Source organism: Xyrauchen texanus, chromosome 21 (assembly GCF_025860055.1).
Source record: "Xyrauchen texanus isolate HMW12.3.18 chromosome 21, RBS_HiC_50CHRs, whole genome shotgun sequence".
Taxonomy (NCBI): domain Eukaryota; kingdom Metazoa; phylum Chordata; class Actinopteri; order Cypriniformes; family Catostomidae; genus Xyrauchen; species Xyrauchen texanus.
In genome coordinates, this window is record NC_068296.1 from 10,165,784 (window position 1) to 10,188,029 (window position 22,246).

General features: G+C 38.8%; 1 protein-coding gene across 1 annotated transcript in view; it reads right to left on the reverse strand.

The window, feature by feature from the left end:
* LOC127661993 (kin of IRRE-like protein 3) overlaps positions 1 to 22,246 on the reverse strand; it is a 245,909-nt gene that overhangs the window by 67,084 nt on the left and 156,579 nt on the right. Inside the window, exon 3 of the mRNA XM_052153000.1 lies at positions 12,908 to 13,057. Within this exon, the coding sequence (XP_052008960.1) occupies positions 12,908 to 13,057 (150 nt within the window). The remainder of the gene's footprint in view (positions 1 to 12,907; positions 13,058 to 22,246) is intronic.

A 22,246-nucleotide genomic window follows, 5' to 3' on the forward strand; every position in this document is an offset into this window, starting at 1 on the left:
CGTTGAATTCCACTCAAGCCCGATGTTCGCAGCAGCCTGCCTTTAAAAAGATGCCAGCCATTTGTGTGAGCTCTTTCAGAAGGAAATATACTCTTTTTGAAAATATACTCTTTTCTTTACACGTGTGTACTCAGTCGCCGAAGCACCCAGGGGAAGCACATCCGTGCAAGGGTGACTGCTGTAATGCGCCGTAGATCCAACTGACAGCAAGGTGAGAGGACGAACACACAAAAACATGTGCTCGACTCCAAAGAAAAAATTTTCTGGAGTGATGCATCTCCTTTTATACTCTGGGGGAAGAGTGGCATGCAAATTCCACTCACCAATTTTCATTGGCCTTTTGTGAATAAAGCAAAGGTGATTAGGCTCTCAAGATCGAACTCCTATTGTCACTACATCAACACAAATTTGAGTGAGTGACAGACAGGGAACAATAGCTTGGTTTGAAGAACAGACAAAAATATACAGTAAGTTGACATTTACAAAAAATATTCCCTTCCTCAGTAGCTCCTGTATATAATTTATACGTGGGCATACAATATTCAAGCATATTCTGCTTTGATAGTTAACAACACACTATGGCTTAAATTTCTGTTATTTTCTTGCATAAAGCTATGGTATGGCTTCAGAAGATTTGTAATATAACAATAATTTATAATGTCGGATGGACAACATTTCTGAAAAAATTTTCATGCTTTTTTGTTCACATTGCTCACTGTTATTGTATAAAAGGAGCACCCAGAAAAATCTGTTAAATATAGTATTTCATATAAAACTTTAGAAATAATGGCACATAGGTTTAAAACAATGTGAGGGTGATGATAAAGTTTATGTTTTTTTTGGATAAACTACAAACTATCCTTTGAACATCATATAATATGTATATACTGTATATATATATATATATATATATATATATATATATATATATATATATGGTAAATGGTCTGCACTTATATAGCGCTTTTTTAAACTTAGAGGTTACCAAAGCGCTTAGGGACTTAAACGTTACACAACAGGATGAAACAGGATATAAAACTGTACATATAAAACATTTATTATGAAATCTTGTATCTTTATTTTTCCTTTCCTCTAATGAAAACATTTCAAACAAAACATGTTTTCCTATGCCCTCAATGTCACTTTCCATCAAAAGTGATGTTCTACTCACAAATTATAATGTCTATAATACTTAGGAAAGGTATCCGTAAATGACATGTAACTGCAGGAAAATTACATCATGGAGAGCTAAAATTAGCCATTGTTCAGTGAGGGATTGCAAATGTGCTTATCATACATATTTTCTGTAATATTACCAACCTGGATGGAGTGAGACCATTCTGATTTGTTTAAGTCCCTAAACTTGTCCATGCCAATTTTTTTTCCTGGTGTACTTTCTTGAATTACAACACAAGCATATTCATTAATATAAAAGTTACTGAGTTCAAAAAGTACTGCATAAGCCAGAAAGGTCTTGAAGCAGACCTGATTCAAGGTGACAAGACTTTTTATTTGGAATGTGTGGCTGAAGAAAACAATAAATAACACACAGGCAAATTGATTTTTAACAAACCAAATGGACTGAAACATTGCTTCAATCAACTGGATCCTTTAAAGGTTTCTAAATCAATTGGATGGGCAATGTTTCAGTTCTAGGAGCTACAGGAAGGGCATTAGAGAGACAGAAAGACATGTTCTTTTTTTCTGGAGTGGGTTTGATGCCTTAGTAATTGCAGTAGAGGATATATTGGTTCATTTCCAGTTCTGGACATCAAAAATAAGATTTTGGACGAGTGAGGTGATATGGCCTCAAATCCAGTGCATAGCTAGAGGAGCAATGTTTTGACCATGGGTGAAAGCAATCTGGTGGGAACTGAATGGTGAGATCTAAGAGCAATGTTTCTTTCTCCACTGACATGTCTGGCACAACAATGGGGGCCTGCCTGCTTCAGCAATGTCTCCCATCACCTGCTCAGATGGATGCTGCGGGGTTTGATAGAATGATCAGCAACAAAATACAAAGAAAGACTATGAAGTAGAATTCGAAAACATGCAAGGAAAGGAGACAAGTGACATACGTTGCTCACTGGCCCAAATCAAAGCTCCCTTCAAAGCGCTGTCACTAATGTGTTGCTTTGCAGGAGGCAGAATTGTATGGACAACACTAAAAGATCCATATTCTTTCTCCCCATTATGCTTGCTTCTCTCTACTTGACAGATTCTGAATGTATTTCAACAGCTCTATGCATGAGTGATGCCCAGCCAGATTGCCTTCCCTTCTAAACAGACTTTACCTGTCTGAGTTAAAGCGGAATGGAATCAGGGGTGGATAATCCAAACGAGATGGAAAGGAAATAAGATTTACCTTTTGAATAAGCATCAAAGTGTGGAGGAAAAAAAAGATACTGAGGCATTGGGGGTGCATGTGGGCTGAGTTTTGGTGTGACCATTACAGGGAGACCCATTTTTTATTTTGAGAGGATTGTCATGGCCTTTGAACATGCAGTAGGTTGGAAAAGAGAGGGAGTAATAAGATATGGTTGGGTACCCTCTGCCTGAAAAGGAATGGTAGGATCAGATTGTGATAAGGTTGTGGGTGGAAGCTGAAGTGTTTATGATGGTGTTGAAAGGATAAAGAATCAGTAAGACTTCTAGACATTCCTTTAAATTTTTTGCCCAGCCTGACCAAGACTAAAACCTCTTTAAAACCAGCAAAACAGATTGATTCTGAGTGTGATTTTGTGTGTGCTTTGTGGTCTGCTGTTGATGAAATAATAGATGATAAAAGACAAAAGATGTCTCTTTGCCCTTAATCAACAGGTTAGAATATGAATTATATCACTTAAGCACTGACAACATGACATTTGTAAGTAGCCAAACATATGTACAAACTCACATCTGTAAGATCATATTCAGAAGTGTGTTTGCAGATGTGTCTGAGGTCACAGCCCAGCAGGGTGGAACTCCACGGAAAACAAATCATCCATTTAAATAACATCTGCATGATTTTTTGTTCAAAGTTGTATGTGCAAATTCACATGCATAATGGAACACAACCCCACTAATCATTTTAGTTACTAACATTTGATTTAGTAAGAATCAGTAACTGTATCTACAATCGTACAAAAACGCAGAAAAAGAAATATGAAGGTATGCCAGATAGATGGGATTTAGAAAGTTCTGAATGATCACAACAATTGCGGTGATTTTTGACAATGGGACTTTAATTTCATACTTTAATTTCTGCTTCATTAGCATAACCAAATATGTTTTCAAACATATTCCAGAAACTTCACCCTAGTATTCCATTGGTTGTAGATACAAACTGATAGTCCCACCCCAAACTCACACCATTGGTCAAGCCAATGTTGTAGTTTACAGTTTATACGTTATGGTTTGTTGCATTCATATGACATGAAATATTTTACTGCTTGGTCTAGCATTTTTGTTTGCATAAATTCATATGTAGCTCACTTAGAATATCTTCTCTCACTAAGGAGGAAATTAAATGGAGTTTAATTGTTTACACAGCATCACACTTGTGGGTAAATGCAAACTGGATTCGAGTTGATGACCTTTGTTTATCTTCATAAGACTATAAGCACTACGTTTTTCAATGGATGTTGAGCGGTTTCTCGCATCTCATGATTTTCAATTAAAAGTTAATAATCATTATGCCTTGAAACTGTTTATCAAATGATAGGCTTAGACGTTGAGACTCCAAAATGCAAAGTAATACAAATTCCAAGAGTTATCTATAAGTATCTATTTTTCCCACAAGGACACTTGATATTACATTAGTTATGAATTTCTAACTATGCATTTGTGGAAATGAGAAATGATTGGGGTACATTTAGCCCTTGTATTTTAAAAGAAGTTAATCTCTTGTAAAGCAAATATTTTAATGGGCTATTTCAGGACTTATAAGATAAAGTAAGGCATATGATCATCTGACTACTCATGTTATTACTTTGGATCTCCACTGTTTATTTTTATTTTTTATTTTAGGGAAGCTGAATGAGAACCATTGTGACAATGGAGAAAGAGCAAATTTTAGTTTAAGAGAGAGGTTCAGAGAACTGATCAAAAATATCAATGTTTAGAGGGGCAATTTACACAAAAATTACCTTTTTCTCATTGTTTACTCACCTTCATGTTATTCCAAACCTGAATTTCATTCTTCTGTTGAACAAAAAAAGATGTTCCACAGATCCACAGACAATAGTAAGTCCTACTGGTCTCGCTACATTACTTTATGTCTAGAGTCCATTTTCTCGTGAGATGGACACTAAGATTAGTGTTGCAAGGGCATGTGAGATGGTGAGGATGAACCTCATGAGGAATATATAATTAGTCTAAAGGGCAAGGGTGCAACTGAAAGAAGAATTGCTCTTTTCCTGTCTCCATACAAAATTCAGCAATGCTGACCTCCAGAGGTCCTTCAACAATCCAATAGTTCAGCACATGTAGTGTGCAAAGTTCATGGGTTCAGTCTATATTGATTGGATTTACAATCTCATGTCACAGTGGACATACTAGATGATGTAGGTCTTCTAGAATTGTATAAACTTCAAGTTGAAGTCAGAAGTTTACATACACCTTAGCCAAATACATTTAAACTCTTAGGTCAGTTAAGATCACTACTTAATTTTAAGAATGTGAAATGTCAGAATAATAGTAGAGATAATGATTTATTTCAGCTTTTATTAATTTAATCACATTCCCAATGGGTCAGAAGTTCACATACAATTTATTAGTATTTGGTAGCATTGCCTTTAAATTGTTTAACTTGGGTCTAATGTTTTGGTAGCCTTCCACAAGCTTCTCACAATAAATTGCTGGAATGATTCAGATGGTGGTACCTAAAGGCATTTGGGAATTGCTCCCAAGGATAATCCAGTTCCATATCTGTCACTCACTCAACGTTGTGTCAATGTAGTGACACTAGGGGTCACTCTTGGGAGCCCCAAACACCTCTGATCTTTGAGAAAAGTCCAATGGGAATAGGCGAGTGGAATTTGCATGCCACTCCCCTGGACATACAGGTTATAAAAGGAACTGGCTCACAACCACTCATTCAGATTTTTTCTTCGGAGCCGAGCGGTGTTGAGCAGCGAGTTCCACTCCCGTTCCATTCACCTCACAGACGAGAAGTGTATGCTGTTGGATATACACTGCATTTCAGCGGCTTTCTCCCTCTCTGCATGATTGATGCAGATTATGCACCTTCGACAGCTAAGAGAGTATAAATTCTTGCAGAAAAAATTGTATATTACCTCTAAAAGATTGTGCACTGACGAACAGCGTCTTTTTTAGATGCCTTTCCATCTGTGTGTAGTTCCTGGGTGCGGTCGCTATCTCTCTGCCTCTGACGGCCACGAGAGCTGCCTCACGTTGAGGCAGTGTTCGTGGATGGTTTGTGTTCTCACAGCGAGAACATGACCATGGTGTAGGGCCTTGCCCAATCAAAATGGCAGCGGAGACCGCATGGCCCTTTGTTCTATGATCAAAGGTGAGAAATTGAACTCTGTTTCCCAGAGTCCTTCACAGTTTCACAGCTGGATTAGAAGTCCCACCCATGGATCCAATCTCAAATTTCATTGGTCAAAAAGCGGCCTATGACCAATGATGTCATCTTGTCAACAAAACTAGTGGAAAGATTTGATTTTGGCCTCTCTGCGCCCAGCTTCTAAGCCAGCGGTTTGAAAAAACATACAAAGGAGTTTCCCTCCTTCTGTACAAAGGTCAAAGAGACCACGTTTTTCTAACCTCACCATTTGGCCATGGTAGAGTACGATTAACTTAGCTTTGTTCCAGTCTAGTCGTATACGTACTACAACCAGTGCATTAATTTTCACTTCAAGACAACAGTGAATTTATTTAGAAAACGGAAAGGCAACCAGCTTCCCTTTTCCCTCATTTTCTATAAACTTTGACCATTGCCTGCATTTCTATCCATCATCGGACCCAAGGAACAAAGCAGAGATGCGTCTTTTTGCTGATGAGCGTAAGACAAAGGACCGATTCCAGATCGTTTTCTCCTGACTGCTCAACGCAACAGGAATTCAAACGGACAACCCAGCTGAAATCACACAGGATTTCCCAAGTAAGGCTTGATATCTGGGCAGATTTAGTTTAGAAACTGTGACTTTTCTTGTACAACTAAACCGTATATTTGATGCTGAATGTTTGATGTTTTGAGTATAATCTTGTATGTTTAACTCTGATCACTCTGAATGGAGTTCTGTCCGGGGTACTCTCACATGGTCTTGAGACCCCAACTGGGCTATGTGCCCAAGGTTCCCACGACCCCTTTTAGGGATCAGGTGGTGAGCCTGCAAGCGCTGCCCCAGGAGGAGGCAGACCCAACCTCGTCGTTGCTGTGTCCAGTGTGTGATTTGCACCTCTACTTGGATCGCACGCAGAGCTTTAGGTGCTCTGAGCAGCTCTTAAAGGGAATGCTGTCTCCAAACTGAGGCTTGCCCACTGGATTGTGGATGCCATTGCATTGGCATACGAGGCCCAGGGCATGCCCACCCCTTTGGGATGATGAGCTCACTCCACAAGGAGTGTGGCATCCTCATGGGCACTGGCCAATGGTGCCTCTCTATCAAACATCTTCAGGGCAGTGGGCTGGGCAACACCCAATGCCTTCACAAGATTTTATAATCTCTGGGTTGAGCCAGTATTGTCCAATGTGTTGTCAGGTACAAATAAGTAAGTATGCGGGGCAGCTGGCCAGGTGTACCGCTTGTGTACAGCGCATTTCCCCTCCGGGAGGGGAAGACGTGCGCTTTTCCCCCCATGCGAGTTCACGACATGGTGGACCCTTGATGTCCAGTCCAGGTATGTGTGCCAGGATGCCCTGTACTGGGGTAGGTGCTCCACATGTGATATATTTTCCATGGTACGGTTTCCCTGTCGATAGATCCACGTCTCCCTTGAGCAACGCTCCCCTTGCCTCCGGTCGCCACGTTTGTAGAGCTCCTCCCCTCCGGGTAGGACCTACAATGGTGCCTCTTCCACGTGCAGCTGGTAAGTCCACGTGACGTATCTGCCACATGTTATCCTCCCCTTTGGGCAGGATGTGGTCTCTGCGGTGTCTTTTCCTTCTCGGAAAGAACACCTTCCCCGATGCAAATACATTTGGCCCCAGCCAGAAAAAAAGAAAAGTAGATAAAAGTAGAAAAGATCCCATTGTAGATACAGGGTGTGAGGAACTATGCGACATTTTCTTTGCATGGGGGGAGGCTACGTTCAGACCGAGTGCACCTGTTATTATGCAAGCAGTGGCTTGCTTGCACCTGCATCGGCAGCCCACGTAACACAGTTCAGCTAGTTGTGGTGTTTTGTATAGGGAACCCTAGTGTCACTACATCGACACACTCTCGATTGAGTGACAGATAGTCTTGGTTACTTTTGTAATCTCCATTCCCTGATGGAGGGAACGAGACATTGTGTGCCTCTTTCCACAACACTGTACTACCCGCTGAAATGTCCCGGACCCTGTCTCGGCTCCTCAGCACAAACGCTGAATGAGTGGTTGCGAGCCAGCTCATTTTATACCCATATGTCCGGGGGAGTGGCATGCACAATTCCCTTGGCCTTTTTTCAAATATTAGAGGTGTTTGGGGCTCCCAATAGTGACCCCTTGTGTCACTACATTGACACAATGTGTTGTTCTCTCCTTCAGGAAACTGAGGTAACAACAGTTACCGAGATGACTTGTGGAGGTCCACAATTTGTTTTTGTTTTATTCAGAGGTCTTGGCTAATTTCCTTCAATTTTTCCATGATGTCAAGCAAAGAGGCACTGATGTTGAAGGTAGGCCTTAAAATACATCCACAGGCACACCTCTAATTGACTCCAATTAGCCATTTAGCTTCTGATAGGCTTGCCATCAATTTTCAAAGCTGCTTAAAGGCACAGTTAACTTAGTGAATGTAAATTTCTGACTCACTGGAATTGTGATATAGTCAATTAAAAGTGAAAAAATCTATTTGTAAACAATTGTTGGAAAAATAACTTGTGTCATGCACAAATTAGATGTCCTAAACAACTTGCAAAACTATAGTTTGCCCAAATCAAATCTGTGGAGTGGTTAAATAAATTAGTTTTAATGACTTAAAACCTAAGTGTATGTAAACTTCTACTTCAACAGTATGAATTTAGAGTGATTTTTAGTTTGCATTAAACCAAGGTCACAGAGGTCATTTAAAACTCTAAAAATCTTATTTTTAGTACTTAAGAGACTGGTGAAAAGCAGAGGTTCATCTGAGAGAGATGAGGTATGTATTTTTGTATTTGTCTAAGTGTGTGAATGTGTTTGTTTTTTGTTTGCATTAAACCAAGGTCACAGAGGTCATTTAAAACTCTATAAATTATATTTGAAGTACTTGAGAGACTGGTGAAAAGCAGAGGTTCATCTGAGGGCAAGAGATAACTCCGCCTAGCAATCATCTGTTTTGTATGCAGGACTCGATAATGCATAGAGTTTAGTTTCAGTTTTCTAAACTTCTCAATGCTTGATCAGATATCAAAGCCTTTAGCAGGAATGGCTGATCCAGACTGTTGTGAACTCTGTGTCTGTAGAGAGTACACCTGTCCCAGTCTTCAGCAGATGTTCAGTCAGTATGTGAGGGAAGGCTGAGTCATGAATTGATATGGGGAGGACGGAGGGACCACTTCAGCTGTCAGGTAAGGAATACAGGGGAGATTCCTGTCATCAACGCTGCTCAGACTGGGCATCTTGACATTGTAAATGACAGCCCAGAGAACACTCTGCAACAATGCTAGCATATATTATAAGCACAGGCTAGAAGATCTAGCCACCCATGCATTCCAAAAGCTTGAGGCTTAACGGTGATGTGTGTAATTTTTCTAGGATGAAATATGTCGTTGTTTTTTTTTTTTTATCTAGGTTTGTCATGATAAGATATTTGGCTGATGTTTAATTGTCAAACAGATAATTGCGCTTATGATGATTAGTTTTCTATTTTAGTGCTTTCACAATAAATGATCATAATTCTTAAGTTTGTGTGCTTCATACACCTTGAGTTATTTATTCCTTCAGTCAATTGTAACTTAGAATCATATAATAAATAAGGGATTTATGATTTTCTTTAAGACGTTAAAAACTTATGAATGACATGAAAAATTATCTTTTAAATATTCTAATATTTTCAAATACTTAAAATATGTCTCTCATTGTGGTCAAATTTAGTATTGGTCCATCTAACATTTACACTGTTGTTTTTGAAACCCAGCCAACCTGAACTGCTTTTAAATTACTGTATATTATAATGTATTATAATATATTTAGGGCTGTCAGTAGATTAAAATTTTTAATAAAATTAATTACATGGTATGTCGATTAATTATTCAAATGAATCACATAAATATTTGCTGAGAAATTCCCTCAAATTACAATAATTAAATAATTGTAAATGGTTATTTAAGTAAAGTTATTATATATATATACTATAATTTGTATATATATAATATCATAATTAATTTTTTAGATAAAACACATTACATAATTGTGGCAGATGAAAAAAAAGCATTGATAAGACAATATAAAAGTGTCTTTAGAATCCAAAATATTGTTTATTTCCATATTATTAAACATATGCGAAGCATTGGCCTACAGTTCACAGCAATCAATTTTGTAATCAGTCAGTCCGAGAATTATTATAAGGGCATGTCTTAGGATGCGTTACTGTGCACCTGTGTCAGAATTATGCTTCTGAAACAACTCACTTTGGTTGCATCGCATCATAAACATACCGTTTTTAGGTTGATGTCAAGTTAAATGTAATTTGAAACTAAGAAAAAGAGGTCCCTGCATTAACGTTAAGAAAAAGTCAAGAGAGAGAGCTGGATCTAGGTGCGGCTATGGATTTGAATGGAAAGATAAACACATACAAATAACTGGCAAACACAGGAACAAAGAAAACATCCACGGTGGGAAAAATACAGGAAACATCTATCATGGACTCAGGTAACACAAGAGAGGTCAAACACATGCAAAAACTGACCACCAATGATACAAACAACAGGGCTTTAAATACACAAAAGATAATGACTAAATAAAACACAGGTGAGGACAATGAAGGACAGCTGGCAGAGTTGAGAGCAGGGAATTATGGGAAGTGTAGTCCAGGAACAGATGACAGAGGAGAAACACAGGGCAGACAAAAGAGAATCGTGACATAGCCCTCCCTCTAAGGAGCAGATTCTAGACGCTCCAAAAAAAAACACAAAAACAAAAAACTAATTGTCCATGGAGTGAAGGGGATGCTTGGGGGGCAGGCAGTCCAAGGAGGGCACAAGGGGCAAACAGGCAGTCCAAGGGGGGCACAAGGGGCAAACAGGCAGTCCATGGGGGGGTGAGGGAATAGGGCAAAGATAGGAAGGCAGGGCCAAGATGGAGCCGGGGACCAGGGAGACCAGAGCAGGTCAGGCGGACGGCTAGGAGACCAAGGTGACCAGAGCAGATCTGAGGGACGGTCTGGAGACCAAGGGGATGACCTCAAGGTGGGGACTGGGTCTGGAGGCCTGGGCAACTGCCGCAGGATGGGGACTGGGTCAGGAGGCCTGGGATGCGGCCACAGGATGGGGACTGGGTCAGGAGAAAACATCCACAGTGGGAAAAATACAGGAAACATCTATCATGGACTCAGGTAACACAAGAGAGGTCAAACACATGCAACAACTGACCACCAATGATACAAACAAAAGGGCTTTAAATACACAAAGGATAATGACTAAATAAAACACAGGTGAGGACAATGAAGGACAGCTGGCAGAGATGAGAGCAGGGAATTATGGGAAGTGTAGTCTGGGAACAGATGACAGGGGAGAAACACATGGCAGACAACAGTGAATCTTGACATATGCGTTCCAATTTGCGCTCCATCAAAATGAGTTTGAACGCAAAAACGTATTCGTGTCAGATCTCTCTGAGAGTGATTTGTTCTCTGCATAAGCTGCACATTTCCTATACAGCTAGATTTTTGCTTAATGCCCTCTGGAGAAAACAGGTGGTACTTCAATCATGAATTGCTGATGGAAGTAATATTTCTTATTATGGTTTGGGGATATGATTAATTGCGTACATTCTTTAAACATTATTTTTTAAATAATTAATTGCACTGAATGAACTAACATGTTAAATTGACAGCCCTAATTCTATTCTATTCTATTCTATTCTATCACATGTACGTCTGCAATAGTAAATTAGTTCTGTTCTAAATTCTTCACTTTCACACGCTATTTTAAGGTGCTCTGATTGAACCAACAAGTCATTATTTCATGAAGGAAGACCTTTAAGATTCTGTTTCTTCATTCTATAATTTTCAAAGAAATATAGTAAGCAATTGCATTTGGTGCCGCAGGAATAACCTTTAAGTGTGAGGTTGTTGTAAAAAAAGTGTGTGAGAAATGAAAGTTCTTTGAAATCTTTATCTGGTCTCATAAAAAAATCTATACAAAAATTCCACACATATCACAAAGCCACTACACCTTGGTGACCAACTTGAAAGGAAATTCAAATAATCCGAAATGAACTTGAGTGTCTTGGTTTTGAGTTCATTGTGGATAATTAGCGTTATCATCACCCATTGTTTTAAAGCAGAACAAATTAAGGCCCATTTAATAATGATCATAGCAGGAGAGAATGATGATAAACTAAACAGTATGTAACGTTGCTACAAATTCATCCACCAATGTTTTTTTTTTGTTTTTTTTTTTTTGCCTAAATCAAAAAAATATCTATAATGAAGCACTGATCATAGAGGGTGGTTGCAGATACCTGTAGTTGTAGAATTTAGGTGACAGTGTGTTGATCCATGCTAAGGCTTTTATAATTAACAAATAAGTCTTATTTGTAGGTGAGAGCAGTGGGGAGACCATAGAACACATTTTTTTATTTTTCTTCCTCTAATTTCCCTTACTACATCCTCCTATGCAGGTCATTATTCTCACTTTTCATTAGTGCAGATCAATAAAGCGGATCACATTCCGGCAGCTGAGAAGATATGCTCTACGGCTTACCCCACCCCTTCTATTAACTAACCCCAAACCCAACCCCACTCAGTGCTCACCCAGTAACCCTCAGTTCTGCCCACTGTTGCAGGGGAAGAGCTATAACATGCTGGGTGTGTGTGGGTGGGTGCTGGTCTATCTTTAGAGCAGATAAACCTGCTTGAAGGTTGATTACAGCCAGGGCACCGATAATACTGAGGCTGTCCAATATCGCAGAAACAGCAATGCTGAATAATAACCCAATAAAACTTAATTAAGATTCAATGACCTCTATGATTTAATAATAAAGATGGTGATATTTGCAGCAGGAAATTAAAACTGCAAACTTACGATAGTGCATAGGAGTTTGGTCAGTGAAAAATATTTTTTTTACACTGTATATTATTGTCAGCTGCACTCAAGCTCAAGGATAGATGAATGAAAGATATATAAAAGAAATAGAAAAGTTACATTGAATTTTCTCTTTTAAAAAAAGGACATGAATTGGATTTGCACAGACATTCAAGAATGTATCAAAGATGCATGTGCAAATACTGTGTCCACATAAGCAACACCTAAAAATGCATGAATGTATTTGCATTATAACAAATTATCAAACCTAAAAAGTCATTTATTATAAAGAATGCACAAAAACACTTATTTTTAGAAAAGGGAATTTTTTTTCTGAGAAATCATTTATTTGCAGATGCCATTTGGTATTTTGCATCTAATTCAATGAAATTGATAAATTTTTAACCATGTCTTATGGATCTAACAATTTTGGTCCAAGTCCAAAACTGGTCCAAACAATTTTTGTGGCCACAGTAAGGTTTCGGCAGGACTTTTTTCGTTGATTTTTACATATGCTGGAATTGTGACTAACCTAGGACTGTAAGTCGGGCGGGACGGGACCTTATGGCAGCCTGGATGGCCTGGCACTCGAACACGGCATCATCCATCAGCTCCACCTTCTGGATCCGCAGGTGGTACTCACCAGATCCGTGATCCCCAACCACAGCGTAACGGGGATAACCTGGAAAACAGTGGAGCTGACCAATTAACATCCTGAGGAGTTTTAATATAATGACAATTTTGAACTTGCTTTCAGTGCATTTATGTTCTAACTGATTCTAGATCGATAATCTCTACCTGGTTTCATAAAATCATGTTACTATACCTAAATTTGTGCAAAATTATTTTTACATGGCTTGTTGTACATATCATGTAAGTTTCCTGTTGAAATGTACTGTAAATACTAAAGGAGCTAAAACAACAATTACTTTAATACCTTTCACACAAATCACAAGTAAAACGGTGGATTATGGGCAAATTCCAGTCAATAGCGATCATCCCTATGCCCTACTCACTCCAAAGGACAGAGCTCTTGATGTGGGCATTCTGAAGTAAGCATGACTACTGTACGAATGTACCCTTTGTGTCTTGTTGACACCTTCCCATAGTGCCATTTGAGGGCACAAAAAAAGCTGTTTGGAAAACGCCCTATCATGTTCATTAACACTTTTTGCCATGTTCCTCACTCAATGTTATCTTATGACATTTTAAGATTTTTACTCAAAAGTGTCATAGAAGCATCACAAAATGTTGTGTTTCCTTTACTGCAATTTTTTCACATTTTCTATTTATGACCCTATCAGTTAGATTTAGGTTTAAGGTTTAGGGTATGGGAGTAGGTGTTGTTAATTTAAAACTTGATAAAGAATTAACCTTAGACTAACCTAACACCTGAATTAAAGCATAGAGATATAGGCTTTTTAGTCGATTTTTCTAATGCCTAAATGCCACAGGGAGCTACTATTAGTCTGCAACTATTGTGAAATCAAAGGATATCAGTTGAATTTATTGTATATTCTTTGGATGACTACTTAAACTAAGCTTTCTAGCAAGGCTAATTAAGTAGGAGATTTCCATTGATGCGTTTCAAAAAGAACCATTTCGTTTTGCCTACTTTATGTTCTCTACAATCTATGTCCAAGTCAACTTCTACTGGTAACACAAATAATAGACCACTTGAGTCTCTCAGGACCACTAACAAAAAAACTATGTGAGACAAGAATTAGTGCAACAACACAGTCATGACCTTTAGAAAATAAATGAAAGATGAGCAGAGGTTTTAGTCTTTATGCTGACTGGGGTGAAACTTTCTTATGATTGAGGTGAGATGTTTTGTTGATTGAGGTAAGGCAATCTGTTGTTTTTTTTTTAATCAGACTAGCGTGGTTCTAGCGTGGTCTTCAAGTGTGCTGCTGATGTCTAGGTGTAGTAGGCTAATTAGTAAGCAGCACACAGGGCCAAGAAGATTAAGATGTGTTCCGCTGATGGAGAGGAAAGGTCATTTGTGGTTTAATAATCAATCAGCAGGATATATTTCAGGGAAAATGGACTGTTTTACAACAGCAAGCAGAACCGACCTCACATCAGCAGACTATTAGGGCCAAATTTGCATAAGGAGTGAATGGAGAAGCTAATTCTGTCACTGTAGGAAATGTAAAGTAGGGGAGGGTACATTTAATTGTGCTGTGCTTTACGGTACATTTCACAACTGCTCAATATGAATGCCTTTGAAGGGTCTCCGGAGGCAAGATACTTTCCTAATTGTTAGAGATTTGCAATTTCCAATGAGAACCTTAAAGTAATATCATCGCTGTTAGTGCAGTTTCTCTTTCCAAGGCAAGACAGTAATTGATGGCTGAAGTGAGATGTGGGTTTATTAGTGTTAGAAGCTGATCTCAGCTTATTTATTTGCAGAAAGAAGCTATGTGTATTTTTTCCCCTCAATTTAATTCAGTATGCCTTTTATGTGGCTAAATCTTCACCTTCCAAAGTGATTCTGCAGCTCCTGCTTTAAGTCACCATGGGGCAGCTGTTTGAATCTCTACCAGTGAATACCCTGTGGCAGAATATTGATTTTACAGCATTGTGGCAGGGTGAGTAAGAGACACAGTGGGTGTCGCGTTAAGCCTCGGAGAGGCATTTATTTGAAACAATAATAAAAATAAATTGTCCAAAAAATGAGAAAATAAAGGGTCCGGGGGAATGGTGTTCAAAATAAAGGGGAATCTGGTGACATCGCAATGAAACAGGGCTCCGTGAAGGGTGGGGAAGTGTCCAAAAAATGGCACATGCTTGAGCAGGCTCCAACGGCAACACATGCTCCATTCCTGGATCTGCGGCACATGGGGAGCCAGTGTCCTTGGTGGCCTGTCTTCCCTGGCCTGTGGCAGCTGAGAGTGGAATGTGCCCGGGTACGGCGACTCATCTAATTCGGCCTACCCTCCCTGCTCTGATCCTGGGCATGCGAGGATGCCAGTATATGCACACATGGAGTTTTTAAGCCAGCTTCCTTGAGAAGAGGTGCGCTCTATATTTTAATGACAGCTGTGATGAAGCATTATTCACATCAGGTGTGCTTCATTCACCACTGTAAGTATGAGGATTATTAATTATGCACCTCTTCTCACTCTCCTGCTCAACTCATGTCGTGAGCCAGGCTGAAGTACAGCACTAAGAGGTGGGGCAACGATAGCGAGAGGGAGCGGAGGTTTGTTCCACCACAGAATCCATCGATATAATACATTTTTGCTCCAGAGAATTCTTTCATAATTGCCATACACCCTTGTGCACTAGGGACACTCGTTGCAAGCAACCTTTCCTGTTTTTGGAGAGACATCTGTCTCTAACTTTTGAAGTATCAGAAAGGTTTGAAAAGCAGAATATGGTTTCTGTTTGATTGGGTTTATATAACAGACTCCATTTGTTTAGAAATGTGTCATCTGTAGTAAGACTGAGAGGGCATTCTGATATCACCTATATCTTTTCAAGTGCTGCTGTGTGGTTCGAAATCCACCCTACTTTTGCACTCTACCACAGTGCTATTACCACAGCCATCACTGTAATCTACAGCAATGAGGCTTGAAAGAGGGATGTGCTTTAACATATTGCTATAGAAAAGAGTGAAAAATGGACTAGACTCTGGACTAATAGCTTTTAAGTCCTTAAGCCTGACTGTTGAAATCACTGTGCCAGAAAATGCCAATTATTGCCTGTTGCCTCATTGGATCCCATTCACTTTTAATAGACCATGAAGTGTCTCCTATTGAGGAGAGAGCAGCAGTCGATTATGGTGCAATGTGTTTTATCTGCCCACATACAGCTTTTAATTTCTATTAAGTGAGTGGGAGACAGAAGAAAGACAGGTAACCCAAAAAACAAATATTAAATAACCCATCAAAACAGCCTGTACCCTCATCATTTACTAGACTAAAATTATCAGCACTTTGGAAAGCTATACAGTGATGTTCATAAGAAGAAAAGCTAATGGAAATGCTATGTTGAACCAACATGATGTACAGTCATCAGCCCAATTATTTGACTACATGTAATATAGACTGGAGTTTTATTTTTCTAGTGGTGAGCATTAAGCATTTTATCTTTTCAAATCTGAAAACAAAAAACAGTTCCAACATCCAACGTAAAACTGATCTGCAGCCGTGCAAGTGAATACCTGGAGAAAAGAAAATTTTGAAATGATATCTGATTAAAATTTTAATTGTTTATCCTATACATCAACGACATTAAATTTATATAATATGGATGCTTACTTCTCAAATTTTGTTCCTAAGCAAAAAGACACTAGTATCCTCATGTGTATAGGATAGAGTTTCAGAAGAGATCTCAACAATGTCTTAAAATGTGCTAAGATTTGCCAAGATGCCAAATTCTGAAATCAAAAGTGTGACATTTCAGAATCAGAATAAGCTTTATTTCCAAGTGTTCTCACATAAACAAGGAATTTATTTATTTATTTTTGGTGATAGGAGAAACAAGTGCACACATAAGATTACAGTGATACAAAGAATAAGAGTATAAATAGACATAACACAACATAAATAGGACATGTAACAGAATGGCGTATGTACATGTGCAAGTGGTAATGTGTGTGCAAGGTAGGGGTATGTGCAGTCATTGAATTAAATATGTGAATCTGCATATGTACATGAGATATGTATTTACATTAGGGCCTATTGGACTATGTGGGAGTTCTGAGGCAGTTTAATTGTTCAGATGGAAAATGGCCTGAGGGTAAAAACTGTTCTTGTGCCTGGATGTCCTAGCACTCAGTTTCCCTCAAGCCTGCTCTGTAGCGCCGGCTTGAGGGCAACAGTTCAGAAAGGAAGTGGGCTGGGTGCGTGGGGTCCAGAGTGATTCTCTGAAGTTTCCTCAGTCTGGAGATGTACAGGTCTTGGAGGGTGGGCAGGGGGCACCAATAATCCTCTCAGCAGTCAAGACTGTCCATTGTAGTTTCCTTCTGTCTGATTTGGTGGCTGAACCAAAGGGGGTTGCAGGGGAATTTCTCCTGAAGTCGACTATCATCTCCACTGTTTTGAGCGTGTTCAGCTCAAGGTTGTTGTGATTGCAGCTGATCAACCTCCCAACTTTATGTACTCTTTACAGTCACAGATGGGGGCAATGTTGGCAAAGGTGTTGTCTGTGAACTTCAGGAGATTGACAGTGGGGTCCACTGCAGTGCAGTCATTTGTGTACAGGGAGAAGAACAGTGGAGAGAGAACACATCCCTGAGGAGCACCAGTGTTAATAGTGAGGGTCCCAGATGTGAGTTTCCCCAGTCTCAGAAGCTGCTGCTGCCTATCTGACAGAAAACTGGTGATCCATCTACAGATTTGGGTGGGCAAGGAGAGGTGGGTCAGTTTGGTTTAGAGAAGATAAGGCATGATCACACATAGGATCCTTGCATAACACCTAGGTCTGTTGAGGACAGATGATGAATGAATGATGGTCGAGCATTTGAAGCAGTGAACTTCAGACGTCTCCAGAGATCTTTTGAAGTTCTGTGTGAAGATGGGGGCCAGTTGGTCAGCGCAGACTTTCAGACAGGCAGTTGAGATACCATCTGGGACTGAAGATGACCTAGTCTTTTGTTTCTGAAAGTCCCGGCACATATCCTCCTCACAGATCATAAGTGCAGATTGAGTAGCAGCAGAGGAAGGAGTAGGGTTCCACAAGGTGTTGTTGTGTGTGCGAATTAAAGATCAGAGCAGGGGAGGGGTGTGACACTGGGCTATTCAATCCTGCAGTAAAACATATTCAGTTCATCAGCCATTAGTTGACTCTCTAAGAGCGAGGGGGAGGTGTCTTGTACTTGATGATGCTTTTCGTGCCTTTCCACACAGATGCTGGATTGTTTTATTTTTTCAGCTTTTCAGAGTAGCATTTTAGCCACTCTAATTTCCTTAGTGTGTTCCTGGCCTGGCTGAACAATATTTTATCCCCACTTCTGTAAGCAACCTCTTTGGCATGATGAAGCTGTCTGAGTTTTCCTGTAAACCATGGTTTATCGTTATTGAATAATAAAAATGTCCTAGTAGGAATGCACATATCCTCACAGAAACTAATGTATGATGTCACAGTATCTGTGAGCTCATACGGATTGGTGTCTGCATCTTCAAAAACACTCCCATCAGTGCATTTAAAGCAGTCTTGTAGTTCCAGCTCTGCTACATTACTCCAGCTCTTTACAGTCCCTACTACAGGCTTAGCTGATTTAAGTTTCTGCTTGTAGGTCAGAAGAAGTTAAAACAATAATAATTATTTTATTTATTTTTTTATTGTCCTGTCAATTACTGTTCTTATTTATTTTATGTTGAATGTGTGAAAGAAATAATAAAAAGAGAGAAAAAAAAAAAAAAGAAGTTAAACCAGACATTCATCAGAGAGTCCTAAAGCTGCACGTGGGACAGAGTGATATGTATCCTTTGCAGTGGTGTAGCAGTGGTCTAGTATATTTCAGTCTCTGGTGGGGCATGTGATGTGTTGTTTGTATTTTGGTTTGTATTTTGGTTAGCATTATTAAAATCTCCCATAATAATAATAAGTGAGTCTGGGTGTTGTTGCTTCATGTCTGTGATGTGATCAGCCAGCTGTTGCAATGCTGAGTTCATGCATGCTTGTGGCGGGATATAAACACTCACAAGAATGAACGAGGAAATGTCCTGTGGTTAGTAGAAGGCTTATAGTTGTTGAAGAGTGCTTCTAAATTAGGACAGCACACCTTCTTCAACGCTGTTACATCTGTACACCAACTTTCGTTGATGTAAAAGCATGTTCCACTGCCTCTCATATACCACAATTATTCCGCAACGCAATCCACTCTGAACAGCTGGAAGCACGGCAGATGACGTGCTGTCCGGGATGGCTTAATTCAGCCAGGTTTCCGTGATACTTGGAGCAGTGGTGTTAGAAATGTCCTTATTTGTTTGAGTGAGAAGAAGCAGTTTGTCATGAAAGAGCAAACTCTATGCAATAAAAATCTCCATTGGGATCCGTCAGAATAGAATTTAAGGCATTTAATGTGAACATAGCAAAATCAATTAGCTACTGTTTACGGCGACAGTCAGTCAAAGCAAGTGAAGCAGACTGAGTCATTGTAATAGCTATTGACTTGGTTCGATACTGTGTTAATTCCTGATGAGAGATTGATTGTTCAGTTGTAGCATCTATTGCCACTAAATGCCTAGCTGCAAATCATGAGGTCTTATTTCTCAGATATAGACAGAATATATGCACTGGCTTCTTACCTAGTACTATGAAGTCAAGGTAATATGCAAAATATTATAATGTACTGCTTTGACCTAGCAAAGCTCATGAGAATACGTGTCTCGGAAGAACTCATGCATACTAAATTAATTGGGATGACCAAGGCCACAACAAATCATGAGTTACAATTTAACTACGGCACACATGCTGAACCAATAATATTAGGCTGCAGAACTACCAAGAAAGTTCCATAGACAAAAGAGTCCCTAGAAAAAATAAACTGAGGTCTACATGAGTTTCATATCAGAAGGAATTTACAGCCTGCAGTGATACTTTATTAAAGTGGTGTCGTCTTTGCACAAAGACTGACTATATTTTGCTACTTCAGTCCAAATACAAACAATGATTAACTGTGATCCAAAGATTACATCCACGCATCTATATCATTATCTGAACTGGGCTCAAGAATACAAATATAATGACTTATAAAGCCAATGACTGTTCCTTGTATCCGGATGTTCAGTGTGATAAACATTTCATCTCTTCTCTAGATATCTCTTTGATTAATATCTCATTATATAAATTATGCATGCTTCACTGCAAAATGCCCAAGCAATGCACAGCAGAGGATGTCAGAGAATGAAATAACTCAGTCATTGATCACAATGAAGCCCAAAGACAACCCACATCAACCAAAGCAAACAATATAAAACAGCCCCATTAGAGTTAATGAATCCATCAGGACAGGAAGGGATTAGTCTTTATGTTGGATCGATGGAAGGGGGAAAAGGCCGTGAATAGAGATGTGACACAGAGATTAATGGCCAAGAGGATGAGTAAGTGTATCTCCCTGATGCCTCGAGCTGAGGAAATAGTTGAGGGAATATGTGTTAATTACATACACGACTACAGATCTCTTCCATTATGTCTGATTCTGGATACCATGGATCAAGAAACCAAAACTTTGGCATATTTGGCAAAATTATTGGTACTTCAAAACCCAGTAGTGACAACCCAGTAGATAATAACAATACCAGTCTTTCTACAGTATCAGCAGGGCTTGACATTAACACCTGCACACCTGTGAAATGCGGGTAGAAATCGGCAGTGGCGGGTAACTCCGTATCTTTTAATAGTCATTTTGGTGATTGTCCACAGCAGAATCAAATTAAATTTTATTCATCCCACGTTCTGCGCCTTATAAGCACTAAATATGCCTCCCGTAACCTTCTCGCAAATCTGTGCTCAGCGAATGAATTGTGCTTTCGCGTGAACTGCCGCAGCGTATACCAACATGCACCAAAGCTCCGGTACAGCGCAGACCGAAACTTGCATGATTCAGTCGGGCTTTACTCGATGTTGTAAAATTGGCTTTAATTTAACACAGAAGAGATAAGTGGTTTTATCACACTAAAATCATATTGTTGCATGCATAAAACATGCATATTGTTTAGATCTTATGGCTATACTTTTGAAATAGTGAGTATTCTAGCATGAGCTTAACTTGTTGATCTCACACAATTTCAATTTTTTCTCACAAAACCTGTCATATTGCTTCTTAAGATACAGATTTAACCACTGGAGTCATATGGATTACTTTTAAAGTGCCTTTATGTTCTTTTTGTACCATTCAAAATTCTGACCACCATTTTATGGACCTACAGAGCTGATATATTCTTCTTAAAATCTTTGTTTGTGTTCAGCAGGTAGAAAGAAGTCCAGAGGGATGGCATGAAGGTGAATAAATTATTATTAAATTTTTGGGTGAAATATTACTTTAAAATTAACCAAGATTAACCACATTAACAACTAAATGCAATAAATGTATTGTTCACTGTTACAAAATGTTAATCATTGAATTAACCAAAGTTGATGAATACAAACATATTGTGAAGTGTTACCAAGCTTCTATATACACTACTGGACAAAACTTTGAAAATTTCTCATGATATTAAAAATATTTTGTTCTGAAGGTGTATGCTTAAATGTTTGAAATTAGTTTTGTAGACAAAAATATAATTGTACCACCATATTCATTTATTTTATTTTAATTTTATAAAAAAAAAGCTTTTGAATTTGATGGCCAAATCATAAAGAAAAGCAGCCAATAAGTGCCCAACATAGATGGGAATTCCTTCAATTCTGTTTAAAAAGCATCCCAGTGTGATTCGTCAAGAAGTTGGTTGAGAAAATGTCAAGAGTACATGTCATTATAGGCAAAGGGTAACAACTTTAAATAACATAAATGGAACTATGATAATTATGTTGTCACTAAACAAATTCCATACATTTGACTACTATTATTAAAAAATTATATATATATATAATAAAGAATGAGTATGTATTTCAAAACATTTGACCAGTTATTTATATATATATATATAATGTATGTTTGTACCAACAATTATATATATTTATTTTTTGGTGTCCCACAAAACACTGACTTTTAAGTGAGCGGCACAAATCTGCAAGCTAATGTTACTGATATGCCAAGAGTATAAATAAAACAACGTGTCAAAACTGAAATCAGCATGCTGCTCTGCTTCTTGTGTCCATGCTTGTTGCCTTTTACTGTCTTGTCTCCCACTTCCATTCTGTTTAGATATTCACATTTACTCTTGCACCAGCAATACACATGATGCATATGCAT